At 40.4% G+C, this 25,753-nt stretch overlaps 1 protein-coding gene across 4 annotated transcripts in view; it reads left to right on the top strand.

The window, feature by feature from the left end:
- The window catches only part of znf711 (zinc finger protein 711), a 58,348-nt gene extending 32,807 nt beyond the window's left edge, over window positions 1-25,541 (top strand). For 2 of the 4 annotated variants that reach the window (XM_063060638.1, XM_063060639.1), the window contains exons 4-8: window positions 6,640-6,798; window positions 9,591-9,734; window positions 11,691-11,828; window positions 22,485-22,628; window positions 23,152-25,541. In XM_063060638.1, coding sequence (XP_062916708.1) covers window positions 6,640-6,798; window positions 9,591-9,734; window positions 11,691-11,828; window positions 22,485-22,628; window positions 23,152-24,329 — 1,763 coding nt within the window. In that variant the 3' untranslated portion in view covers window positions 24,330-25,541. The remainder of the gene's footprint in view (window positions 1-6,639; window positions 6,799-9,590; window positions 9,735-11,690; window positions 11,829-22,484; window positions 22,629-23,151) is intronic. The other 2 variants (XM_063060642.1, XM_063060640.1) reach the window with 2 other exon arrangements.
- The last annotated feature ends 212 nt before the right edge of the window (window positions 25,542-25,753 follow it).

Raw genomic sequence — 25,753 nt, 5'->3', positions numbered from 1 at the left:
CTACTTCACTGTTCAATTATGGCTGATATTTTTTTTCCAAACCTATTCTCCTACCTTCTCCATGTAACCCTTAAATCCCTTTGCAATCAAGAAGCTATCAATCTCTGCCTTAAATATACCCAATGACGGCCTCCACATCTGTTTGGCAACAGATTCCACAGATTCAATGCCTTCTGGCTGAATAAATTTCTCCTCCTCTGTGTTCTAGAATCTAAAGATGTCCCTTCGTTCTGAGAGTCCTTGGATTCTGGACTCTCCCACTAATGGAAACATTCTTTACACCTCCACTTTAACCAGGCTTTCTAGTATTACATGGTTTTATTGAGAGTTCCCTCATTCTTCTGAACTCCCTTGAGTACAGATAATTTCTCATTACTTCACACTGGAGAGTACATGCGGCAGCTACTTAATCTCTCCTCAGATGATGTCCCCAGAATTATTCAGGTGAACTTTCATTGCACTCCTTCTATCACAAGTATCGCTACAAGAGAAAGTTTGTGAACCCTTTACAGTTACCTGATTTTCTGCATCAATTACATCAATTACTCATAAATTGTGGTCTAATCTTCATCTAAGTTGCAATAATAGAAAAACACATTCTGCCTATGCTAATAACACAAAAGCAATTGTATTTTGTCTCGTTAATACTGAGCACACCATTTAAACATTCCCAGTGTAGGTTCAAAAAAGTATGTGAACCTCTGGGGTAATGCCTTCTACAAAAGCTATTTGGAGTCAGGTGTTCCAATCAATAGCTGACATTTGAGATGTGGGTTGTAGAGGTGCCTGCCTTATGTATAAAAAAGACACAAAGTCAGGTTACTGACAGAGCCTGCTCTTCTCAAGAAAGATCTGTTTATGTGCACCATGCCTCGATCAAAACAACTTTCAGAGGACCTTAGAAGACTTGTAGAGATACATCAAGCTGGAAAAGGCTACAAAAGCATTGCTAAGGACCTGATTGTTCATCAGTCCACAGTAAAAGGAAATTGTTTACAAACGGAGGAAATTCAATACTGTTGCTACTCTCCCTAGGAGTGGGTGTCCTGCAAAGATCACACCAAGGGAACAATCTGCAATGCTGAAAGGTGAAAAAGAATCCATGGGTAACAACAAAAGACCTGCAGAAATTTCTACAACTTCTCAGTTCATGTGTCCACTATAAGAAAAACACCGAACAAGAATGGTATTCATGGAAGGACACCAAGGAGGAAGCCACTGCTTTCCAAAAAAAAACACATTGCTGCATGTCTTAAGTTTGCAAAAGATACCTGGATGTTCCATAATGCTTCTGGGACAATGTTCTATGGACAGATGAGAAAAAAGTTGAACTTTTTGACAGACATGCACACTGCTATGTTTGGAAGGAAAAGGGCACTGCACACCAACACCAAAACCTCATCCCAACTGTGAAGTATGGTGGAAGGAGCATCATGGTTTGGGGCTGCTTTGCTGCCTCAGGGCCTGGACAGCTTTCAGTCGTTGAGGGAACAATTAATTCAAAATTGTGTCAAGATACTTTACAGGAGAATGTTAGGGTCGAAGTCCATCACCTGAAGCTTAATAGAAGTTGGATGATGCAACAAGACAATGGCCCAAAACAAGTAAATCAACAACAGAATGGTTTAAAAAGAGGAAAATTCATTTTTTGGAATGGCCCATACCTTAACCCAATTGAGATGCTGTGGCATGACCTGAAGAAGGCTGTTCATGCAAGTTATCCCAGAAATACTGATGAACTGAAACAGTTTTGCATGGAGGAATGGTCTAAAATTCCTTCTTGCCGTTGTGCAAGTCTGATCAGCGGCTGCATTTGATGCAGGTTATTGCTGCTAAAGGAGGTTCCACTGTTATTAAATACAAGGGGTCACATACTTTTTCTAGCCTGGACTGTGAATAATTGAACAATTTGTTCAATAAAGACATGAAAAGTACAATTGTTTGTGTGTTATTAGTTCAGGCAGATTGTGTATGTCTATTATTGTGACTTAGATGAAGATCAGACCACATTTTATGAGCAATTAATACAGAAAAACAGGTAATTGCAAAGACTTCACAAACTTTTTCTTGCAACTATATATCCTTCCTCAGCTGGGAGAGCAGATCTGTGGCCATTATACTGGATGTATTCTCACTGGGGTCCTCTGTAAGTGGAGCAAACATCTCTACTCTTGGACTCAAGTCTTTTGCAATGAAACTCACCATACCTTCCTACTTGCTTGTTGAGCTGCATATGATTTGTGTACATGGACACCAGATCCATTTGAACACCAAAACTTTTCAACTTCTCACTGTTGTTCCTCAGTGTTTCCACCAAAGCTGGAGACCTCACATTTCTTTGTTATGTCTCATCTGCTATGTCCTTGTCCATTTGCATAGTCTGTCTATATTATCCTGCAGCCTTCCTGCATCCTCCCCTAAGCCCATACTGTCACTCATCAGGAAATTAGATACATTCTGCTTGATCCCTTCCTCCAATCACTGGCACAGATTGTGAACAGCTGAGGTCCCAGCACTGAGATACCCAATCCCACAGATTCCCAACCTGAAGGTGGCTGCTTTCTGTTCATTGATCAACCTATAACCCTCACCAGGATATTATTCTCAGCACCATGCAATCTCGTCTAATGGTCACCTGAGCAGAAGGGTACCTGATTGAAAACATAAAAGTCCAAATCTATCAACAGCTTCTTCCTTAATTGTTTTTCTAAATACAGTCGGAAAAAACTTGTACAGGTTTATATCCCATGTGTATGAAACAACTTTTGAAAATTGACTACTTTTTGATTGGTTATCTAGTTTTTTTTTAAATTACCTTAGAAAGAGAAAAACAAATCAATTGATTATATTGCAGTCAGTTATGAACAAATGATATTAATTAGTTATTAAGCTTAAAGCCACACACAAATTTTTGATGACTTCTTAACTTCTAATCTTCAGAACTGAAATAGGGCAATGGCATTTTTGTAAATCTGGAAACGGTTTGAACAGGGAAAAACAACAAGGCATCTGTTCAGTGAATCCGGCTAAAAAAATCTTTAGAAAATTGTTAAAATATTTAATCCAATGAAAATTAATTTTAAAAAGTCACAATAAAGAGAAAGAAGTTGCTATGAATTAGAAATGTGGAAAATGTTATACCAGTAAATCTTCAGTACTAAGAAAGTTGTTTAATATTAAGATTTGGTGATCTCAGTTACACATGAATAGACAAGGCTTAACACTTTGCTGGTGTTTAGTTGGTAAGCAAGGATTTGGATGTTCCGTCTCTGAGGTACACCAGAATAACAGAGGAACAAGGCTACCCTACTGCAACTTGTGTAGTCACCAGAGGTTATTGTCTGATTTATGCCACAATAGTGGTATTCAAAGTGAATTTATTATCAATGTCACTATATACTACTCTGAGATTCATTTACTTTTGGGCATTCACAGTAAATACAAAGAAATGCAATGGAATCATTGAAAAACTACACACAATGATAAACAAACAACCAATGTGTGAAAGACAACAAATTGTGCAAATACAAAAAGCAAATTAAGATAGTAATAATAGATTAATAAGTAATAAATAGTATTGAGAAGATGAGTTGAAAGTCCTTGAAAATGAGTCTTTAGGTTGTGGAATTAGTTCAGTGTTGGGATGAGTGAAGTTATCCACTCTGGTTCAGGCGCATGATGGTTGTGGGGTAATAACTGTTCCTGGACCTGATGGTGTAGGACCTGAGGCTTCTGTACTTCCTTCCTGATGGTAGCAGTGAAAAGAAAGCAGAGTCTGACTGTTGCGGTTGGTCCTTGATGATGGGTGCTGCTTTTCTACAATAGTTCTTGTAGATGTACCCAATGGTAGTGGAGATGGACTGGTCTCTATCCATTTTCTTTTGTAAGCTTTTATGTTCAAAGGCATTGGTGTTTCAGTACCAAGTTGTGATGCACCATTTAGTATACTTTCCACCATATATTTCTTGAAGCTTCAGTTGACGTGCCAAATCTTCACAAGCTTCTAAGAAAGCAGAGTTGTTGCCACTTACGTGCTAGACCCAGGACAGATCCTCTCAAATGATAATGCCAAGAAATTTAAAGTGCTGATTATTCTAACCACAGCCTTGAGAGAATAAAAATAATTGGAGGCTAGTAGTAGTAATTTTCTGGAGGCGTGTGGATCAATGCATTAAAAGCAAGTGCAAAGGAGGTTTGACTACTGCTTGAGATAGATGGCCTTCAGTCTGGATAATATAAACCGAAACTTTGGAACAGGCAATAAAAATAAATGTGTGACAAAAATATCTTAGTTTATAGAGGCTAAAATAGAACGAATTTTGAATTACTGTTAATTGCATTTAAACAGAGTTGGTATTATGTTGTCAGATTAACAGTCTTCTGAACAGGCTATGCCACTAAATCTACGCCATTTTTAACTCAAAACGAAGGCCAATTCATTTGAAATGGTTCACAGAAGAGTAGCCATTATGAAATAAGGTTGGGATGATAAAACTAACAATCGTGAGGCTCCTTGCCATAAGATAGAGTTTGGTGAGGCTGGGTGTGGAATTACTTCTCAATTAATCAGTTGTTAAATGAATGGTGTGAGAGTAAGATACATGATTGAATAATACGTATTCATTTTACATGGGCTTGATGGAGTGTTGGCCTTTCTCAGTTAATAACATTACTTTCACACATTATTGGACATATATAACGTGGTATTAGGCAAAAACGTTCCTTGGAAACTTTTACTTTTTATTAATCGTTAGGATCCAAAGGAAGAATATTAAATAACTAAATTCCATTTCCTCGTCAAGAAAACATACAGTAACTTTCTGCCAGGCTTCAGCCAATGCTGTTCTTAATCTGGCTACTGGGAGGTGAATGACAACCTGTAAGCACCAAGTCTCCTCTTGTCATATCTGAAACCTGATCATACTTTACCAAACTGAAAGGCCATTCCATCACCTGCGTCTCATTTGGAACCATAAGAAGTTTTCAGCAAAGTGACCTACGTTGGCCTTGTTGTAGATTCATAAAATGTGTAGAAAATGGTACTTCTGTAAGAGGGATTTTGAATTTGGTAGAATTTGTAAAGACGGCTTATAATCTTCACTGAATTGATGTTTACTGGTCAAACAACAGAATTAAGTGGGGAAAAAAGTACAGTTCTGAATAGAAATGTTCCTTTAATGGAAGGGATTAATACATGAAATATTTCAATTTTTAGAAATTAAGGTTTTTGCATCGTTCATGTTTTCAATTAATTCAGAATTTTACAAAAAGTATATGCTTTAAAAGAATCAGCCCTATCTTCTGATTTTATAAATTACTTCTTAATATTATTGAAGTGTTGCCGGCTTCACATTGTATTTTTGATAATATTGTTTTATCACTTTTTAGTGATCATGTGCTTATGAAATGTGAAGATTGATTTTAGCATATTGTAAGCTTTGTTGTAAATCATTTGAATGAATCTTCCTGAATCAGGCCCACCACCAGGAGTTGGCCATGTTACAGTTCTCATCCACCGGCACTTAACTGGATTGGATGACAAGGGAAGATCATGCCAGCCTTCCATAGCTCCAGGGTTTTGCGGTCAGGTGCCAAGCAGCTTCCTTAGCACACAGTGATGTAGCCAAGGAGAGATGGTGCTCCTGTAGAAAGTTGTTGGAATGGGGGTGGGAGCCTTGCAAGCCTCAATCTCCACAACCCACAACCACAACACTGGTCACAACCAGTGCAATTCATCCATTAGTTGGCTGTAAGAAATATTTCACTATCCTAGTTTATGATAGAGTAGAACCTGAATCGGCTGTTATAGATAATCTCTGAATTTAACAATTGATAAACATGATGATATATAACTTGGCAATGATTTTCATTTTAGAGGCTTATTTTTGTAATGTGAAATGTGTACTTTCCAATGTTTTGATGTATTTTAATGTTAAAATGAAACAAAATTATATATTGCCATCAGTTTGAACAATAATAGTAAAAGGAGAATGGGTCCCTTAACATAACATTCTGAGGACGTTGGAAGTCCTGATAAAGGATCTCCGCCTGTTTACTTCCCTCCATAGATACTGCCTGACTTGCTGAGTTTTTCCAGCGTTTTATGTGTGTTGCTCAAGAGTCCTTAATATTTTCTGGTTTTCATCTACCTTTGTATATCCTTTTGACTTCGTGCACTTAATATTAATGAGTTGTTGAGGCCAGCATTGGGTTGAGGATGGAACAGTCTAAGTAACAAAATTCATGGAAGTGATTTCAAAAATCCAGCTCTCATATTTAGTATGACTCAGAAAGCCATTGCATATTTGTGGTGTGCAATCTTTGTTGTGGCTCTACAGCTTTAATGCCATATTGTTTTGTGCTTCTGTGCTCTTGTCACCCAAATAGCCTAGCTATCAAAAATAGAAGTGTAGTTAATATGTATAATAACAGGATTAAAAAAAAACATTCAAGTCAGGAAAATAGAAGTGATTTAATTGAAATTATGGTTGTTGTGAGTTATGCAAAGGAAAGAATATGCATGAAAAACTCGATAACATTCAGAAATTTTCATGGGTCAAGAAATTAATTGTGAGACCTAAACACGAATAAAATCTTTTAAATTTGAGGTTTATGCTGTACTATAACTGTTTTATACAGTAGATGACGTTGGAGAAAAGATGGACCGGATAGAAAATGCACCAATAAAAATAAGCACTGATATTGAGCAAGATGATTCTTCTAAAGAAGATGGATTTGGAGCTGAGGTCATTAAAGTATATATTTTTAAAGCTGAACCTGAAGATGATGTGGAAATAGGTAAAAATTGTTTTATTGACATGTATAGTTAATATCTTAAGTTTATTATCTATATCAATCTTCAATAATCAGAGTACAAAATGTGAAAATCATAAATGCATTGCAATGACAGTATTTCCTATTTAGAAACGATAGTTTAACAGTATAGTTTATCCAGTTATGTTATATGGATCAGAATGTTGGACAATATCTAGTAACATGAGGAAACGAATTGAAGCAGCAGAGATGAGGTTTTTGAGGAGGATGCAAAGAATATCATGGATGAAACGAATATCTAACAAGGATGTCATGGACAGAGCAAGCACAAAAAAAGAAATAATGTGTGAGATCGTGAAAGGGCAATGTGACTTCATTGGACATGTGATTAGGAAAGAGGAGTTAGAATGCACGGTAATTATGGGAAAGATTGAAGGGAAGAAAGCAAAAGGAAGGCAAAGACAAATGATGATGGAGACAGCAGCCAGAGAACTGGAAATGAATACCAATGAATTGATCCACTTGACCCGAAACAGGAGTGTGTGGGCCATGGTAGTCAAAGCTCAATCTGGGCACGGCACCTGATGATGATGATGATGATAGTTTAACAAAGAATGCAGGCTGTAATTAGGCATATTTCACTTCCCTTGGCTATTAGGGTAAGAATAGTATGTACTGTATGAGACATGTTTCTTTACCAGAATTGAAATTTACAATTATCTTTAGGTTGCTGATTGAAGTCCATATCTTAGCAGAACTCCTATAAAAACTGGACCTCTGAGCGGCTGGATTCATGAACTTTTGTTCTTGTACTTTTAACAGATATGAAGGCCACCTGAGGCTAGAGTTTCCCCAAGCAATTTTGTACTTCCAGTGTTTCTTTTGAATCAAACAGTCTTTAGATAATAGTTCTATTAAATTGAATGATGGTATTTTTTCAGGGATACTGTCAGCTTGCTGTTTTACTATTGCCTGACCAGATTGCTGGTTTAGTTACCTGAAGGAAGAAAAGCACACGGGTGTGGTAATAATGAGGGGAACTGTACAGCAGTATATAACTTGTTAATAAGAATAGGTTTTGGAATGAGAGGGAAGGGGTAAAGCAAAGAGAAAGATTAGAATGAGGATACCATTCAGCCCTTTGCTGGCTGTAGCTTTATTGATTTGTGCCTTGATGATAGCAGGTGCTGGTTCCTGTGCAGATGTCCATTTCAATTTAGTTTCTACTGCTTACAGTTCATGTCATTTCTTAAGAAAGGAGGTTGGTGAATGTCTTGGAATGTGTTTACATGAATATGCCTGTTATTGACTGTCCAAAAGTGTGCAAGTGTGTGTTTCTGAGTTTTTCCAGCAGAGCTGCGCATGTGGGCATTAAGGAATGGTGCTGTTAATATTTTAGTCCAGATTGAGAGAGATTGCTGATAACTGAGTTATTAGTGTGTTCTGAAATAAGGCTGGTGATGCATTTGGTATGTTTATAATATTTGAAGATTATTTTATTGACCTTGATTGCAAGTGTATAGTTGTTGAACTTCTGGCAAAGGATCTGTGCCTTGTCCTTGAGTTCTAGTATTGAACATTACAACTATTTGCAGAAAAACTTCGTTAATATTCCACATCAAATTTATTTTTATTTTGCATGGAATCCATGCACTCATGTATTAATAGTTGCATTAGGTCAGCACCTCATTGCTTTCAGGTATGTCTGGTGCTGCACTCATTAAACTCATTTAATAGTCCATGATCCCATTGCTTGATTCCAATGGTAAAGTGAGGAATGTGTCAGACTAAGTGGTTACAGACTGAAGGTGTGTGTTTCATTTAATATTGATGGTCCACCTTTACTAATGACTGTCGAGTTTGAGTTGTCGATCAGTATTAAGTCTATCCTAATTAGCTCACATAATGCTAATTTAATGTGGAAAGAGTTCTCAATGTAAAGATGGAACTTCGGTTTCACTGGGACAACAGTGCCCACTTCTACTAGTGTTTTGGGCAGTACTGCCTGCCAAAGGTAGATTGATTGAGGATCTTGCCCTGGCCTTGTATTTTTTATTCTGGCAAATACAGACAGGACGGAGATCCACTGGTTTAGTCTTTTGATATTTTCCTCGTAACGGTGATTTGAAATGTATAGCTTTTCACTGTCTCTTTATTAGTTTTGATAAGACAATTGTTTTTTTTATTAGCGTCTGAGTTAAATATATATTTGAAAGTATTGCTGTAGTAAAATCTTACAATGTCGGATGGAGCCTGCTATATATCAACATTTTTTATTCGAGAGCTATTAATCTCCCTGCCATTAGAAAACAAAAGTGGAGTTCATTTTTTTGGATGCTCTGACACTATACTGACAACTTTCTTGTTAAATCGATGAAGAAGATAAAGAACATATTTAAAATGCTAAGGAGGTCTAAGGGAATGCTAGACATGAATCCAACTGAAAAATAATTGTAATTAATTTTTGACATTGATTTTCTTCACTAACAAATTATAAGTAAGCTTGTAAAATGAATGTGTTTAAAATTTAGCAGGTGTTGATTTCCTTTTTGTGGTAGGTATAGATTATGATGGCCATATAAAGTATTTCGGTGTTTGTTCAAAGAATTGTGAAAATGAAGGTTTAATCCATTTGTTGCAGAACAAATTTATGTGAGTGCAGAATGCCTTCAAGGTTTTTTGACCAATTGCATGGCTACTGTTATTTTTTTTCTCCTTTGTCATGGTACTTGTTAGTAAAACAATTAAGTACAAAGTAAAATAAGTAAGGTTGATTTGAATTTTTATCTTAATATCGGTTTGTTTTCTGTTTCAAGGTGAAACTGAAGTAGTTGCAGAAAATGAATATCAGAATGGTCATGTCATAACCAACATGCTTGATCAAGGGAATGTTGGTCGAATGTCTCGGGAAAAGATGGTTTATATGGCAGTTAAAGACCCATCTCAGGAGGATGACATTAGTAAGGAATTCTATGTACGGTTTCCTTTTTTAGTGTTTGTTGAAAGGAGAATTGAAACTTGTTATTATTTCAGTCATGTTGCTTATTAATCCAATCACTTCTCTTTAATCCTGAGCGAATGATTGAAGATCTAGATTAGTTATTTTTCAAAAATAAGTTCCGTTAACTTGTAATGCAGCAGTGTTGAATAAGCCAAGTCTGTACTCTTTCAAAATTAAATTTAACACAATTTTTAACAAAACCTTAAAAGCTCATTTGCAATTAATCAGCAGACACAAAAGATAGAAGAAATAGGTTTTTGTTTAAATTGTACTGTATTAATATAGTCAGCATCAAATATTAAAATAGTAAAATGGAGCATTGTGTCAGCAGAAAACGTCATTGTTTGAATATAGTCACATCATTAGCTACATGATTGACTTGCATATTTGCTTAATTTCTATCTGAGATTGCAATATATTAGTTGATGTTTCAATTCATCAATCTGCGTAAACTAGTCCTTGTCTTATTAGTGAGTTACTTTGGCTTGGGCTGTAGATTTGTAGTTCAAATAAAAGAAATAGTAGTTGCTGGAAATTCAGTGTAGTTGGCTCAATATTTGGAAGAGAAGACACTCTATATATGACAGATAAATTTCATGGTGAAAATGTCATGTGCACTGGTGTTGATGAGACATTTGACAGATGTACAGTATTAATTTTAAAAATGCAACCGCAAATAGGGTTAAAGGTCTGAAAGCAGATTGTGAATTGCTGGGAAAAGGCTTGATGTCTTTTCCCTTTGTCAATTTTTATATGACGTACTTTTTGACTTTCTAATGTAATGTTGGATTACCATACAAAATTTAATCCTTTCTAGCTGATACTAGCATACCTTTATATATTTTCAATAATATTTTTAGTTCATTGTTCTTTCATGTTTCAGTGTTCATTATAGAAACATAGAAAACCCACAGCACAATACAGGCCCTTCGGCCCACAAAGCTGTGCCGAACATGTCCCTACTTTAGAACTACTTAGGCTTTATCCATAGCCCTCTATTTTTCTAAGCTCCATGTAGCCATCCAGGAGTCTCTTAAAAGACCCTATCGTTTCCGCCTCCACCACCGCTGCCAGCAGCCCATTCCACACACTCAGCACTCTCTGCGTAAAAAAAACTTACCCCTGACATCTCCTCTATACCTACTTCCAAGCACCTCAAAACTATGCCCTCTCATGCTAGCCATTTCAGCCCTGGGAAAAGCCTCTCACTATCCACATGATCAATGCTTCTCAATATCTTGTACACCTCTATCAGGTCACCTCTCATCCTCCGTCGCTCCAAGGAGTAAAGGCCGAGTTCACTCAACCTATTCTCATATGTTTATTTTAAGAAAGACGTTACACAATGACATTGGTCCAACTTCCTAAAAGCCTTAATTTGTGAAGGAGCAACCAAATAGTGATCAGTGAAAGAGGTAATAGACCTATGTAGGAGATACAATCACCTACATCCATTGGAGGAAGTTATTAGCAATTACTAAACCGAATTGACTTAGATGTGAAAATACCTCCCTCACAGAAAGAGGACATACTGTATGTGGCAATCCTTTCCTTAAATCACAACTGTTTGGAGATTGTTAGGAACAGTACTCTAAATGAGTATGGTGACATCAACTATTCAGCTGCAGAACTCTCCCTACATATCAAGTTTGTATAATTTATACATTCTTTGATAATAAATGGATCTTGAATAAATGAATATCCTGAGTATTTATAAAATATTTCAGAAGCATTATTCCATCAACGTGCCATCCATTAACAAATTAAGCAATTGTAATGCAATAATTCTTTGCTAATTGTTGTGGATTTATGGACAGCACATGTAGCACTTTAAATGTAAATTTGATTCTTCAGTGAACTGTTTAAAATATGGAAAATCTGCAGTCAATTTCAGCTAAAGAAATTGTATTTTCAGATTGTGCTGATATCGCTGATGAAGTTTACATGGAGGTCATTGTTGGAGATGAGGAAGCAACAACAGTTCATGAGACACAGACTGAAGATTCTAGCATCAGCAAAGCCTTTGTACCTGTTGCATGGGCTGCTGCATATGGTAGGAGTTGTGATTTACAATTAATATTTAATATTTGGATTAAAAATTTTTATACTGTATTTATGCAGGTTAAAAAATCTAAAAGAAAAGAGGTATTTAGTAATTCATTAGAAAGTCTTGCAGTGCAAAAGAAAGACCGATATAATGTTCACCATTTAAGTAGAAAGATAAAGCATGTTTAGGGAACTTTACATTTTAACCATATGGGGGGAAATATGGAACCTTAGAAAATGAAAATAGAGAGTCATAAGATCCAAAAAATAAATATATGGTCAAAAGAGAAAATCCTTGACTAACCAATCTGAATTCTTCTTAATGGTTAGAAGAAAGCAGGCAAAGTATCACCCAAGTAGATTTCTGAAAGGCTTTCAGTAAGATACAATGTAAGACTAATAATCAGTGTCAGTGTATGTGGAGTCAGCTTTCTGCTAAGAAAGTAACGGTAAAGAGGAGACTTCAATGAAGCTATAAACACAAAGGAGTACCTTAAGGATGTTAGTAATGCAGCACAAGATACGCTTTCCTCCCTGCAAAGTCTACACCAACCATCAAGCATTTGTTTGCATTAATCCTACAATGATAGTATTTTATTGTCCCAAGTTCCCATCAACTCTTCTTGGATTCTACCAGTCACCTACACACTAGGGGCAATTTGCAATGCCCAATTAACCTACCAATTAAAATGGCTTTGGGATATGGGAGGAAAATTGGAGCACCCAAGAAACCCAATCAGTCACAGAGAGGATGTGCAAACAAGAGGGCAAGATTGAATGCCTGGAGCAGTGAGACAGCTTGTGTGCAGGGTGTAGTCAACAATGAGAAAGATTGCAATAAACAAAAAGATATCTCAAAAGTTGCAGGATGAGTCTGTGATCGGCAAATTCAATTTCAACGTGAGTAAGGTATTACATTTTGCTGAGAAAATTAAAATCACCCATTACTTTGAAAATAAATATCTAAGGCAGGGGTTCTCAACTTGGGGTCCACGGACCCCTCAGTTAAAGGTAAGGCTCTATGGCATAAAAGAGGTTCGGAGCTCCTGATCTAAGGATATACAGTGGAAAAGGGATCTCTAATTAGTGACAAGTTAAAGGGACATCAAAATAACAGCTTTATTTTAAGAGGAATAGAATTGAAAAGTAGAGGTGCTCTGCACAAGTATCAAATATGTTAAGCAATACTAATTTACTTTGGGTAAAAAGGCATTGAGGAGGTACAAAATATATATAATAAGGTCATATATCTTGGGAAAGGTGAACATTTTTGGATCTCTCTTTGGAAAACAAATAGTTAAAAGGTAACCTTAGAGTTCTTTTAAAAATCCATGAAAATGTTTAAAGAATAGATGCAGAGAATAGGTGATGAACATATGTAGAGGATTTGATATAAAATAATTCGCAAGAAATCAAATGGTGAATTTAGAAGACATATTTTTGTCACATCACTGCAGAAACTGGCTGAGACAATTGAAGAGATGCATTTTAGAGGAAGCTGAATAAGCACATGGAGGAGTAAAGTATATGGTTACATGTAAGGAAGCTCAAGAGTAGCATGAACTGATCGGACTGAATGGCTTACTTCTGTACTCAATATACTACACTGGAAATTAAAACTGATATCTGATTCACCTGAAGTGGATGGTCATCGTGACCAATGAAATATTGTAAAATATTGATTTCCTTTCCAACCTTGATGATATTTAAATGTACTTCATCACAAAATTGACTACTTTCAGAATCAGAATCAATTTAATTATCAGCAGCATTTGACGTGAAATTTGTTAACAGCAGCAGTTCAATGCAATACATAAAACAGAAGAGGAAACAAATAAAAATAATAATTAATAAATACATAAATTAAATAATTATGGTTTATGTATGTTGAATAGGTTTAAAAAACGTGCAAAAAAAAAGAAACACTATATATTTTAAAAAGTGAAGTAGTGTCCAAGGGTTCAATGTCCGTTTAGAAATTGGATGACGGGGGAAGAAGCTGTTCCTGAATCACTGAGTGTGTGCCTTCAGGCTTCTGTACCTCCTTCCTGATGGTAACAGTGAGAAAAGGGCATGCCCTGGATGCTGGAGGTCTTTAATAATGGACGCTGCCTTTCTGAGACACCACTCCCTGAAGATGCCCTGGGTACTTTGTAGGCTAGTACCCAAGATGGAGCTGACTAGATTTACAACCCTCTGCAGCTGTCATGGTTCCTTCTGGCAATCCCCTGCCTTACTCTTTACCTCAGGAATTGGGCCTCAATCCCCTCATTTAATTTGCAATCATTCCCAGGTTCCACTAACTACACACTCCTGCTTTCTATCAGAAAATGCAGGATAAAGACCCTGTGATCACAACAAGGAGCTGCCAGTTCGTCGGTTGACTCCAGTGTGAGTAACCTCGTTTCATGGTTCTTAGGACTGTCAGTTCCAAGTCTAGCATTGCTCCTGGATTCTCTCCAAACCCAAGACTTCGGGTAAAGACTCTCCTGAAAACCGATTCCACGCTCGCTACGGCAATAACGCCTCCCGACTCTGCCCCCCCCCGCCTGTGTTCTGCATTTGGGTTCGTCCACCGCCACGCTCGTGTAACAGAACGAACTGGCCATAAAGAACCCAGCGGACACGGATCCCATACAACAGGCCCTTGCCAGCCTGGGCGCCCATGACCAACTACTTAGAGAGGTCACGGAAAACCCTCGGATGCTATCCACAAATGTTCGGAAGGTCAGTGAGCAGGTGGACCGAGTTTCCACTTCCCTTTCTCCATCCCCTCCAAGAACCCCGACTACCCAAACTGCACTGCTCGGGATGGCATGGCCCCTGGGATCAGCAACACAGTCCCCTCGAGAGCCATCCGTACCCGAGCCTGTACCCTACGCTGGGGACCTAGGGAGGTGCCGGGCCGTCCTGTTACAGTGCTCTCTGGTCTTTGAGCTACAGGCAGGTACCTACACTTCAGATAAATCCAAGATTGCATACATCATTGGGCTGTTACGAGGGGATGCCTTGGCTTGGGCAACCGCAATATGGGATAACCGACCAGAGGTTTGTTCCTCCTTCCCCTCCTTTGTTGCTGAAATGAGGAAGGTCTTCAAACAACCCATTCGTGGTACGGACGCTGCTAAACACTTGCTGACTTTTTGGCAGGGTTCGTGAAGCATAGCAAGGTATTCCATCAAGTTCCGGACCTTAGTCGCGGACTCAGGGTGAAATGACGAGGCCCTATGACAGATGTTTCAACAGGGTCTCTTGGACAAGATGAAGGATGAACTGGCAGCGAGGGACGACCTGGACTGTCTGGATTCTCTGATCTCGCTAGCCACTAGGTTAGATAATCGACTTCAAGAGCGGTTGAGAGAAAGAACCAGTCGCCCCACTCCTCGGGGAAGCCCACGGTCCACCTTATCAGTCTCAGCCAACCTCCCTTCCCCAGTCACTCCAAGTGTGGCTCCTGCTCTGACTGTCCCCATCACCCTGTGGGAGGAACCGATGCAGCTGGGACAGAACCGTCTCTCCCCAGCCGAATGACTTTGGAGGTGGAGAGCTGGGGATTGTTACTATTGTGGCCAGCCAGGACATTTCCCGGATGTGTGGCCTCAGTGGCCAAAAGGGAAGGCTCACCAGTGAAAAGGGGGTCCCTGGTGAGCTGGACGATACTCCTTTCCGCCCCCCCAGACTCGGATGCAGATCCCGGCTGCCTTGAATTACCAATGACAGTCCCTGTCCCTGTCCGCTTTGGTGGATTCCGGTGCTGAGGGAAATCTGCTGGACGAAGACATAGCCTCTCAGGCTAGAATACCTTGCGAGCCGCTCACTACCCCCCTGGAGGCCAAGGCCCTGGACAGAAAACTGCTGGCTCGGGTGACCCACTGTACCTTGATCCTATCTGGCAACCATCGGGAGGAGGTGCGATTCAGTCTCATTCATTCACCTCAAGCCCCGGTAGTTCTAGGGTATCCATGGCTGACCCAACACAATCCCCACATCGACTGATCTACCAGGAGGATAGCCAAATGGAGCCAGTCTTGCCATGCCAACTGTCTGCGGTCAGCCCCATCTCCCAGGGAAGCTACCGCGACCCCGCCTGTCCCGGAACCCCTCAATTTGTCCTGAGTCCCTACAGAATACCATGACCTGGGACAGGTATTCAGTAAACAACGAGCCCTTTCCCTGCCTCCGCACCGCCCATATGCTTGTGCCATCGACCTTCTCCCCGGGGCCTCACTACCCACCAGTTGCCTTTTTAACCTATCCTGACCGGAGAGAGAGGCCATGGAGAAGTACGTTAGTGAGTCCCTCGTGGGGGGCATTATCAGACCTTCATCCTCCCCGGTAGGCGGCGGTTTCTTCTTTGTAGAAAAGAAGGACAGGTCGCTTCGTCCTTGTATTGATTACAGAGGCCTAAATAGTATAACAGTTAAGAATAAGTACCCTCTACCCCTCATTAGTTCGGCTTTTGAACCACTGCATGGAGCCACCACCTTCTCAAAGCTGGACCTTCGTAACACCTACCATCTAGTCAGGATGAGGGAGGGGGACGAATGGACGACGGCCTTCAATACACCTCTGGGCCACTTCGAATGTCATGCCATTTGGCCTCACGATTGCTTCCGCCGTTTTTCAAGTCCTAATCAATGACATACTGAGGGATTTTATTAATCGGTTTGTATTCGTTTACCTCGATGATATCCTGATATTTTCTAGCACCCCCCAAGAATACATTCACCATGTCTGTCAAGTCCTCCAGTGACTGTGGGAAAACCAGTTATTTGTGAAGGCAGAGAAATGTGAGTTCCATGTTCCTTCGGTCAGCTTCTTGGGTTATATCATTTGAGAGCGGGCAGGTGAGGGCAGACCCTGAGAAGATCCTAGCAGTGAAAGAATGGCCTAGGCCCACGACCCACAAACAACTTCAGCGATTCCTGGGGTTTGCAAACTTCTACCGCCGATTTATCAGAGACTACAGTCGAGTGGTGGCCCCCCCTTACCCGGCTTACCTCGCCCACTACCCCCTTCTGTTGGGACTCCAAAGCTGACTTGACATTCACCGACCTGAAGAGGCATTTCACCACCGCTCCCATCCTGGTCCGTCTGGACCCAGCCCGTCAATTCATTGTTGAGGTGGATGCCTCTGACTCCGGGATAGGAGCAGTCCTGTCCCAACGCTCAAGTTCAGATGAAAAGCTTCACCCCTGCGCCTTCTATTCTCGCTGACTGTCCCCCGCCAAGCGTAATTACGACGTGGGGAATTGGGAACTCCTGGCGGTCAAACTAGCATTGGAAGAATGGAGGCACTGACTGGAGGGGGCAGAACAACCGTTTGTGGTGTGGACTGATCATAAAAACCTGGGGTATATTCAGACCGCCAAACGTTTGAACTCCTGCCAGGCCAATTGGGCATTATTTTTTGGATGGTTCAAGTTTTCCCTCACATACCGTCCAGGGTCCAAGAACGGGAAGCCGGACGTGCTTTCCCGCCAATACGACTCCCAAGGCGGACACTTCCAGCCCAGGGACTATCCTCCCACCATCCTGCATGGTTGACACCCTCACTTGGGAGATCGAGTCCAAAGTAAAAGAAGCCCAACGGGACGACCCCGACCCCGTCAATGGACCTGGCAATCGCCTGTATGTGCCCATTTCTGTCAGGTCTCAGGTTCTCCAGGGGGGGCACGCATCGCGGTTCGCCTGCCACCCCGGGAGTGATCGCTCCCCTGGCTTTCCTGAAAAAACACTTTTGGTGGCCGTCCATGGAGGCGGATACCCGTTCCTATGTCTCAGCATGTTCCATCTGTGCCCGGAGAAAAGCCTCTCATCGGCCACCTGCGGGTTTACTGCGTCCTCTACCTGTCCCTGGTCACACATTGCCCTAGACTTCATCACCGGTCTACCCCCTTCACATGGAAACACCACCGTACTCACTGTGGTAGACCGGTTCTCCAAGGCGGTGCACTTAGTAGCCCTCCCTAAACTCCCTTCCTCTCAAGAAACCGCAGATCTTCTTGTCCGCCACGTCTAAAGGCCTCCATGGAATCCCGGCGGACATTATCTCCAATCGAGGTCCCCAGTTCATCTTGCAGGTATGGAGGGCATTCTGACAAGCCTTAGGTGCATCGGTCAGCCTGTCATCCGGCTTCCACCCCCAGACGAACGGGAGACGGAACGGGTCAACCAACACCTGGAGGCAACTCTACATTGTGTAATGGCAAACAACCTGTTGACCTCGAGTGACCACCTCCCTTGGGTTGAGTACGCCCACAACCCTCTGGTGAGCTTTGCTGTTGGAAGGTCTCCATTCGCGTGCTCCCTGAGGAACCGACCCCCACTGTTCCCCGCGCAAGAAGAGGAAATTGAGGTACCATCAGTTCAGGACCATATCGATCGTTGCCTTAAGGTTTGGGAGGAGACGTGCATGGCCCTACTCAGATCAGCAAATCGCAATAAAAAGACGGCCGACCAACACCGGCCTCTGGCGCCTGAGTACCAACCGGGGCAGATGGTGTGGCTTTCAACCAAGGACATCCTGCTCAAGAATGAGCAGAGGGAACTCACCCCTCCCTTCCTGGGACCATTCAAGGTCGAAAGTGTTATCAGTCCCACAGCAGTCTGCCTAAAACTACCAAGATCTATGCACATCCACCTGACTTTTCATGTTTCCCAGTTAAAGCCAGTTTCCGTCAGCCCCTTGTGTCCCCCGGCTGAGACTCCCCCACCTGCCTGTATCATCAACAACCATCTGGCATACACTGTCCAACGACTACTGGATGTGCGCTGTCGGGGCAGGGGTTTCCAATACCTGGTAGACTGGGAAGGGTACGGTGCAGAAGAGAATACCTGGGTCCCCCGCTCCTTCATCCTAGACCCTTCCCTCATCCAAGACTTTTATCGGGACCATCCAAACAGGCCTGGAGGATCGCCTGGAGGCTCCCATTGAGGGAGGGGTACTGTCATGGTCCCTTCTGGCAATCCCCCACCTTACTATTTGCCTCAGGAATTGGGCCTCAATCCCCTCGTCTAATTTCCAATCATTTCTAGGTTCCACTAACTACATACGCCTGCTTTCCATCAGAAAATGCAGGATAAAGACCCTGTGATCACAACAAGGAGCTGCCAGTTCATTGGTCGACTCCGGTGCAAGTAACCTCGTTTCATGGTTCTTAGGACTGTCAGTTCTAAGTCTAACATTGCTCCTGGATTCTCTCCAAACCCAAGACTTCGGGTAAAGACTCTCCTGGAAACCAATTCCACGCTCGCTATGGCAATAATGCCTCCTGACTCTGTCCCTGCGCTTGTGTTCTGCACTTGGGTTCATCCACCGCCACACTCGTGTAACAGCAGCTTCTTTCGGTCCTGTGCAGTAGCCCCCCCTCCCCCATACCAGACGGTGATGTAGCCTGTCAGGATGCTCTCCGCCGTACATCTATAGAACTTTTTGAGTGTATTTGTTGACATGTCAAATCCCTTCAAACTCCTAATGAAGTATAGCCGCTGTCTTGCCTTCTTTATAACTACATCGATATGTTGGGTCCAGGTTAGATCCTCAGAAATCTTGACACCCAGGAACTTGAAAGTGCTCACTTACTCCACTTCTGATCCCTTTATGAGGATTGTTATGTGTTCCTTCATCTTACCCTTCCTGAAGTTCTCAATCAACTCTTTCGTCTTACTGACATTGAGTGCCAGGTTGTTGCTACGGCACCACTCCACTAGTTGACATATCTCATTCCTGTATGCCTTCTTGTCACCACCTAAGATTCTACCAACAATGGTTGTATTGTCCGCAAGTTTATAGATTCTATTTGAGCTATACCTAGCCACACAGTTATGTGTATATAGAGAGTAGAGCAGTGGGCTAAGCACACACCCTTGAGGTGACCGTCAGCGAGGAGGATATATTATCAACAATCCACACAGATTGTGATCTTCTGGTTAGGAAGTCGAGGATTCAATTGCAGAGGGAGGTACAAAGGCCCAGGTTCTGCAGCTTCTTAATCAGGATTGTAGGAATGATGGAATTAAATGCTGAGCCTATAGTCCATGAACAGCATCCTGACGTAGGTGTTTGTGTTGTCCAGGTGGTGTAAAGCCGTGAGGAGAGCCATTGAGATTGTGTCTGCCACTGACCTATTATGGCAATAGGCAAATTGCAATGGGTCCAGGTCCTTGCAGAGGCAGGAGTTCAGTTTAGTCATGACCAACCTTTCAAAGCATTTTATCACTGTAGATTCACCATTGCCATATTCTACAACTCTGCAGTATCTCAGCCTATATACACGGTGAAACCCAAGATTTGTTTTGTCACCAAGCTTGGTTAATGTTCCACCTTCAACTCATTTAATTACTAAAATAGTCCTTTGTATCCGACATGAAATTGCACTAATTTTTCATGACTACACATTGGGTCTACACTATACCCTAGTGTAATAAATTTAAACATCCAGTTAATTTTAATAATGATTGTTTGTTACAACACCCAACTATACTTGTGTACAAGTTCTACTGTCTTGCTGAAAAGGCCATTACTAAATTAAAAGTCAGAACAATGAACAACCACAGCTGTGAAGGAAAACCAATTTTCCTTGCAGCCCTAATCTCCTGCCTTCTCCCCTTATCCCTTCATGTCCTGACCAATCAAGAATCTATCAACCTCTGCCTTAAATATACATAAAGACTTGGCCTCCACAGCTGCCTGTGGCAAAGAATTCCACAGGTTCACCACTCTCTGTTAAAGAAATTCCTCCTCATCTCCATTCTAAAAGGATGTCCCTCTATTCTGAGGCTGTGTCTTCTGGTCTTAGACTCTGCCACCATAGAAAACATCCTCTCCACATCCACTCTATCTAGACCTTTCACCATTCGGTAGATTTCAATGAGGTTATCCTTCATTCTTCTGAATTCTAGTGAATACAGACCCAGAGCCATCAAATGCTCTTCATATGACAAGCCATTCAATCCTGGAGTCATTTTCGTGAACCCCCTTTGAACCCTCTCCAGTTTCAGCACATCCTTTCTAAGATAAGGGACCCAAAACTGCTCACAATGCTCCAAGTGAGGCCTCAACAATGCTTTATAAAGGCTCAACATTACATCCTTGCCTTTATATTCTGGTCCTCTTAAAATGAATGCTAACATTGCATTTGCCTTCCTCACCACAGACTCAACCTGCAAATTAACCTTTAGAGAATCCTACAAAAGGACTCCCAAGTCCCTTTGCGCCTCAGTTTTTTTTTCCGCATTTTCTCTCCATTTGGAAAACAGTCAACCCTTTAATTTCTTACACCATAGCGCATGACCATATACTTTCTGACATTGTATTCCATCTGCCACTTCTTTGCCCATTCTCCTAATCTAAGTCTCTCTTCTGTAGTCTTCAGCTCCTTCAAAACTATCTGCCCCTCCACCTGTCTTCATATCATCTGCAAACTTTGCAACAAAGCCATCAACTCCATCATACAAATCATTGACATATAACCAAAAGAATCGGTCCCAACACAGACCCCTGTGGAGCACCGATAGACACTGGCAGCCAACCAGAAAAGGCTCACTTTATTCCCAGTCTGTGCCTCCTGCCAATCATCCACTGCTTTATCCATGCTAGAATCTTTCCTCTAACATCATGGGTTTGTAGCTTGTTAAGCAGCCTCATGTGTGGTACCTTGTTAAAGGCCTTTTGAAAATCGAAGTACACATTATCAAACGATTCTCCTTTCACTGTCATACTTATTACTTCTTCAAAGAATTCCAACAGATATGTCAGGCACGATCTTCCCTTGAGGAAACCATGCAGATTATGACTTATTTTATCATGTGCTTCCAAGTACTCTGAGACCTCATCCTTAATAATCGACTCCAACATCTTCCCAACTACTGAGGTCAGACTAACTGGCCTATAGTTTCCTTTAACCAACACACATAAAAGTTGCTGGTGAACGCAGCAGGCCAGGCAGCATCTCTAGGAAGAGATACAGTCGACATTTCGGGTTGTCAGGATAGTTTCCTTTCTTCTGTCTCTCTCCCTTCTTGAAGAGTGGAGTGACATCTGCAATTTTCCCGTCTTCCGGAACTATTTCAGAATCCTGGGCTGTATACTATCTGGTCCAGGTGACTTAACTACCTTCAGACTTTTCACTTTCCCAAGAACCTTCTTTCTTGTTATGGTAACTTCACACACTTCATGACCCCTGACACCTGGAACTTCCACTACACTGCTAGTGTCTTCCACAGTGACAACTGATGCAAATATTTATTCAGTTAGTCTGCTATTTCCATTACTACCTCTCTATCAAAGTTTTCCAGTGGTCTGATATTCACTCTTGCCTCTCTTTTATACTTTATGTATCTGAAGAAATTTTTGATAGCCCCTTTAATATTATTGGCTAGTTTACTTACGTATTCCATCTTTACCTCTTAAAAACTTTTTTAGTTGCCTTCTGTATTTTTAAAGCTTCCCAATGCACTATAGTTATTTGATTTGCCACTCCAACAACATAGAAGGCCTTTCTTTCTCAAAAAAAAACTACTTGCAGGAAAGTCTTCGGCATGAATATACTTAGAGTTGCTAAAGTTCACACACATTAGTTTTAACAAAATTATGAATCCCCATTTGTTAAATGAAAATTTTTTAACTACAGTCTTTAAAGATTGTATTGTTTTGCTCAAGGTAACAACTTTGAAGCAAAGATAGAAAATAAGAATAGCACTTCAAGTCAATTCCTACAAATAAGTGACAGTACAAGCACTACCAGAGCACTGAAGCAAAAAGCCAGGAAGAAGAGAAGGGGTGAAGGCAGACAATGGCATACAGGTAAGTGTAGCTAATGAGGGGAAATCATAATTGGTAATTATCTTTTCTCAGTGGATAAATATCTGTTGTATACCATAACTCCATAAGAATTATGGAGAGTATAAATATATTCCCACAGGGAAAAATTGAGATGCTAGCAGTCTTCAAATGTTATGATATCTGCATTGCATATTGCCACTAATATTTTCCATAAAGTATTGACTTAATCCAGTTGATTTTAGGATGCAAGCAATAACACTTCTACCTGAAGATTAACTTTTCCAACTGGGACAGTTATTCATTAATTGTATTTTATTTTGTGGCAAAACATATTTTTATCATATCTTCTTTCATAGCTCATCACTGACCTAATCTCTAAGATCCATTAATTTCTATTGACAATAATGCTTTTTTTTTGGGAGAGAGAGAGTTATGTGGGAAAACATCTGTCAATCAGGCTGTTTCAAGTTGATTTAATTTTCAGATGTAATGATCATTGAATTTTAACAGTTACTTCAATCTGTTTTTATTTTTTCTCTTAAAGCTGTCATCATAGGTCCAGATGGACAGCCCATAACCGTATACCCATGTCACATCTGTGGGAAGAAGTTTAAATCAAGGGGTTTCTTGAAAAGGCACATGAAGAACCACCCAGAGCAAAGTGCAAAGAAAAAGTATCAATGCACAGACTGTGATTATACAACAAATAAAAAAGCAAGTTTTCATAATCATTTAGAGAGTCACAAGCTCATCAACAAAGGAGAAAAAGCTTATGAGTGCAATGAGTATGGAAAAAGATTCACTCAGGCAGGGACACTGGCTACTCACAAACTGGTTAATAGGGAGAAAGAAACTAAAATGCATAAGTGCAAATTTTGTGATTATGAGACAGCTGAACAGGGTCTTCTCAATAGGCACCTGTTGGCAGTGCATAGCAAGAACTTCCCACACATTTGTGTGGAGTGTGGGAAAGGATTCCGTCATCCTTCAGAACTCAAGAAACACATGCGGACTCATACAGGGGAGAAACCATACCATTGCCAGTACTGTGAGTACAGGTCTGCTGATGCTTCTAATCTGAAAACCCACGTGAAAACCAAACACAGCAATGAGCTGCCATACAAATGTGACCACTGTCCTCAAACATTTTTGGATGACAAAGATCTGCAAAAGCATGCCACTTTATTTCAGGCACATAGGACCCATCAGTGCCCTCATTGTGACCACAGAAGCTCCAATTCTAGTGACCTTAAACGTCATATAATATCTGTGCACACCAAGGAATTCCCACACAAATGTGAGGTCTGTGATAAGGGGTTTCATCGTCCATCGGAGCTGAAGAAACATATGTCAACTCACAAAGGGAAAAAGCTTCATCAGTGCAGGCACTGTGATTTCAAAATTGCAGATCCTTTTATACTTAGCCGTCATATTCTTTCAGTTCACACTAAGGACCTTCCTTTTAAATGCAAAAGATGTAAAAGAGAATTTCGACAGCAAAGTGAGCTTAAGAAGCACATGAAGACACATAGTGGAAAGAAAGTTTACCAGTGTGAATATTGCGAGTATAGCACTACTGATGCTTCAGGCTTCAAACGCCATGTAATATCTATTCACACAAAGGACTACCCTCACCGTTGTGAGTTTTGTAAGAAAGGCTTTCGTAGGCCATCCGAAAAAAACCAGCATATAATGCGGCATCATAAAGAGGCTATAATGTGACATACAGACATGAAAATATGTTACACAAACTTACTTAACTTTCAGTTAATTGGCATGGCTCGTGAACTGTTTCTCCTGGTCTCGACGAGTGTTGTTTCTCAACCTACCTTTCATCCTTTGTATTATAAGTTGTCAAAAGGTCTGAGAATAGGGAGATGGAGTCATTTGTTCAAATGTTTTAGTTTCTTTACAGAATCTGACAAGTAGTGTTCTGGGTTGCCATTATTGTGAAGCCATTCAGTGAGTTCAATGTCTTTTTTTAAAACCAATTTCAGGTGTCTTGAGTTTGTTTCATATGCAATTGCAAAATATTGTATTCCACAGCAATGCTGCAACACTCACAGCTAGGCCTTCTAAAATTAGTTCTGTCTTACATTTAATCCTGGTAAATATCTCATTACTGGAAGAGGTGTTTAAAACATCTACTTTTAACTTTTTTAATCAAAAAATTCCCAATAAATAGTTACTTGTGATAAATAGCCTAGCAAGTACTGACCCATGTTCTAAAAGCTTGTGAAAAAAACTGGTTCAGTGTATTCAAGATTTCTTATAGTTCACTTCAGTTGCTGCAGTTTGGACAGACTTGCTATTTTAATATCAAAGCAAGAATGGTTCTATGCAGCCAGTGTGGATTAATTCATGCTTAAGAGTTGGACTACTTTTTACTATAGGGCATGTGTGATAATTTATGCATTCCTTTGCAAATATTATGAACCATAGGTAATAACATGGGAGTACTTCAGGAACCAAACAATTTGGTAGGGCTATTTAATGAATACAAATTTTGTTTTGACATTGTTATACATATAATGTATAGGAAGTGGTTATGTGAATATAGTTTTTTTTTAGCTGGTTACTGCTCACACATTAAATGGTTGTTCACTTCGTGAATTTTTAACTTTATTCATTGTGTTGTGGTAGTTTTTGTGTTTCTTCAAATGTTGTCAGATTTTGCTTTGCACCAGATGAGAATCAGTTGCTCGAGAATTCAAAATGTCTTTTCAAAATTCAGAATGTTAATTTAGCAATGCCTCTTAGATTTAAGAAAAACACGTGTGTTTTATGTGGCTGTAAAGGTTGTACACTCTGTAAAATAAGAAATCTTTTGTCAATGTTCTGTGGGATTACTATTTCTAAATGTTCTTAATGTGATGAGTATATCAATAAAAAATCTACATCTGTTGCACTGAAACTTGATCAGTTCTACTTACCCAGGCACCCCAATCACATTGCAGTTTTACAGATCAACTCCTAATTGTTACATTCTCTTGCTGTTAATTTTTGTTAGTTACGTGGCTCCAAACATGCACCTCATTTTCACAGATTATGATAATTTGGTCTATGAAGCCTGGATAAAGATCAGTGATGAATATTTTGCTTCCGATTAATATCTGATTTTTTTTACTGTTTTGCTCCTGTAAGGT

This window comes from Mobula hypostoma, chromosome 10, assembly GCF_963921235.1.
Source record: "Mobula hypostoma chromosome 10, sMobHyp1.1, whole genome shotgun sequence".
NCBI classification, from domain to species: Eukaryota; Metazoa; Chordata; class Chondrichthyes; order Myliobatiformes; family Myliobatidae; genus Mobula; species Mobula hypostoma.
This window is presented reverse-complemented; position numbering and strand designations above follow the sequence as displayed.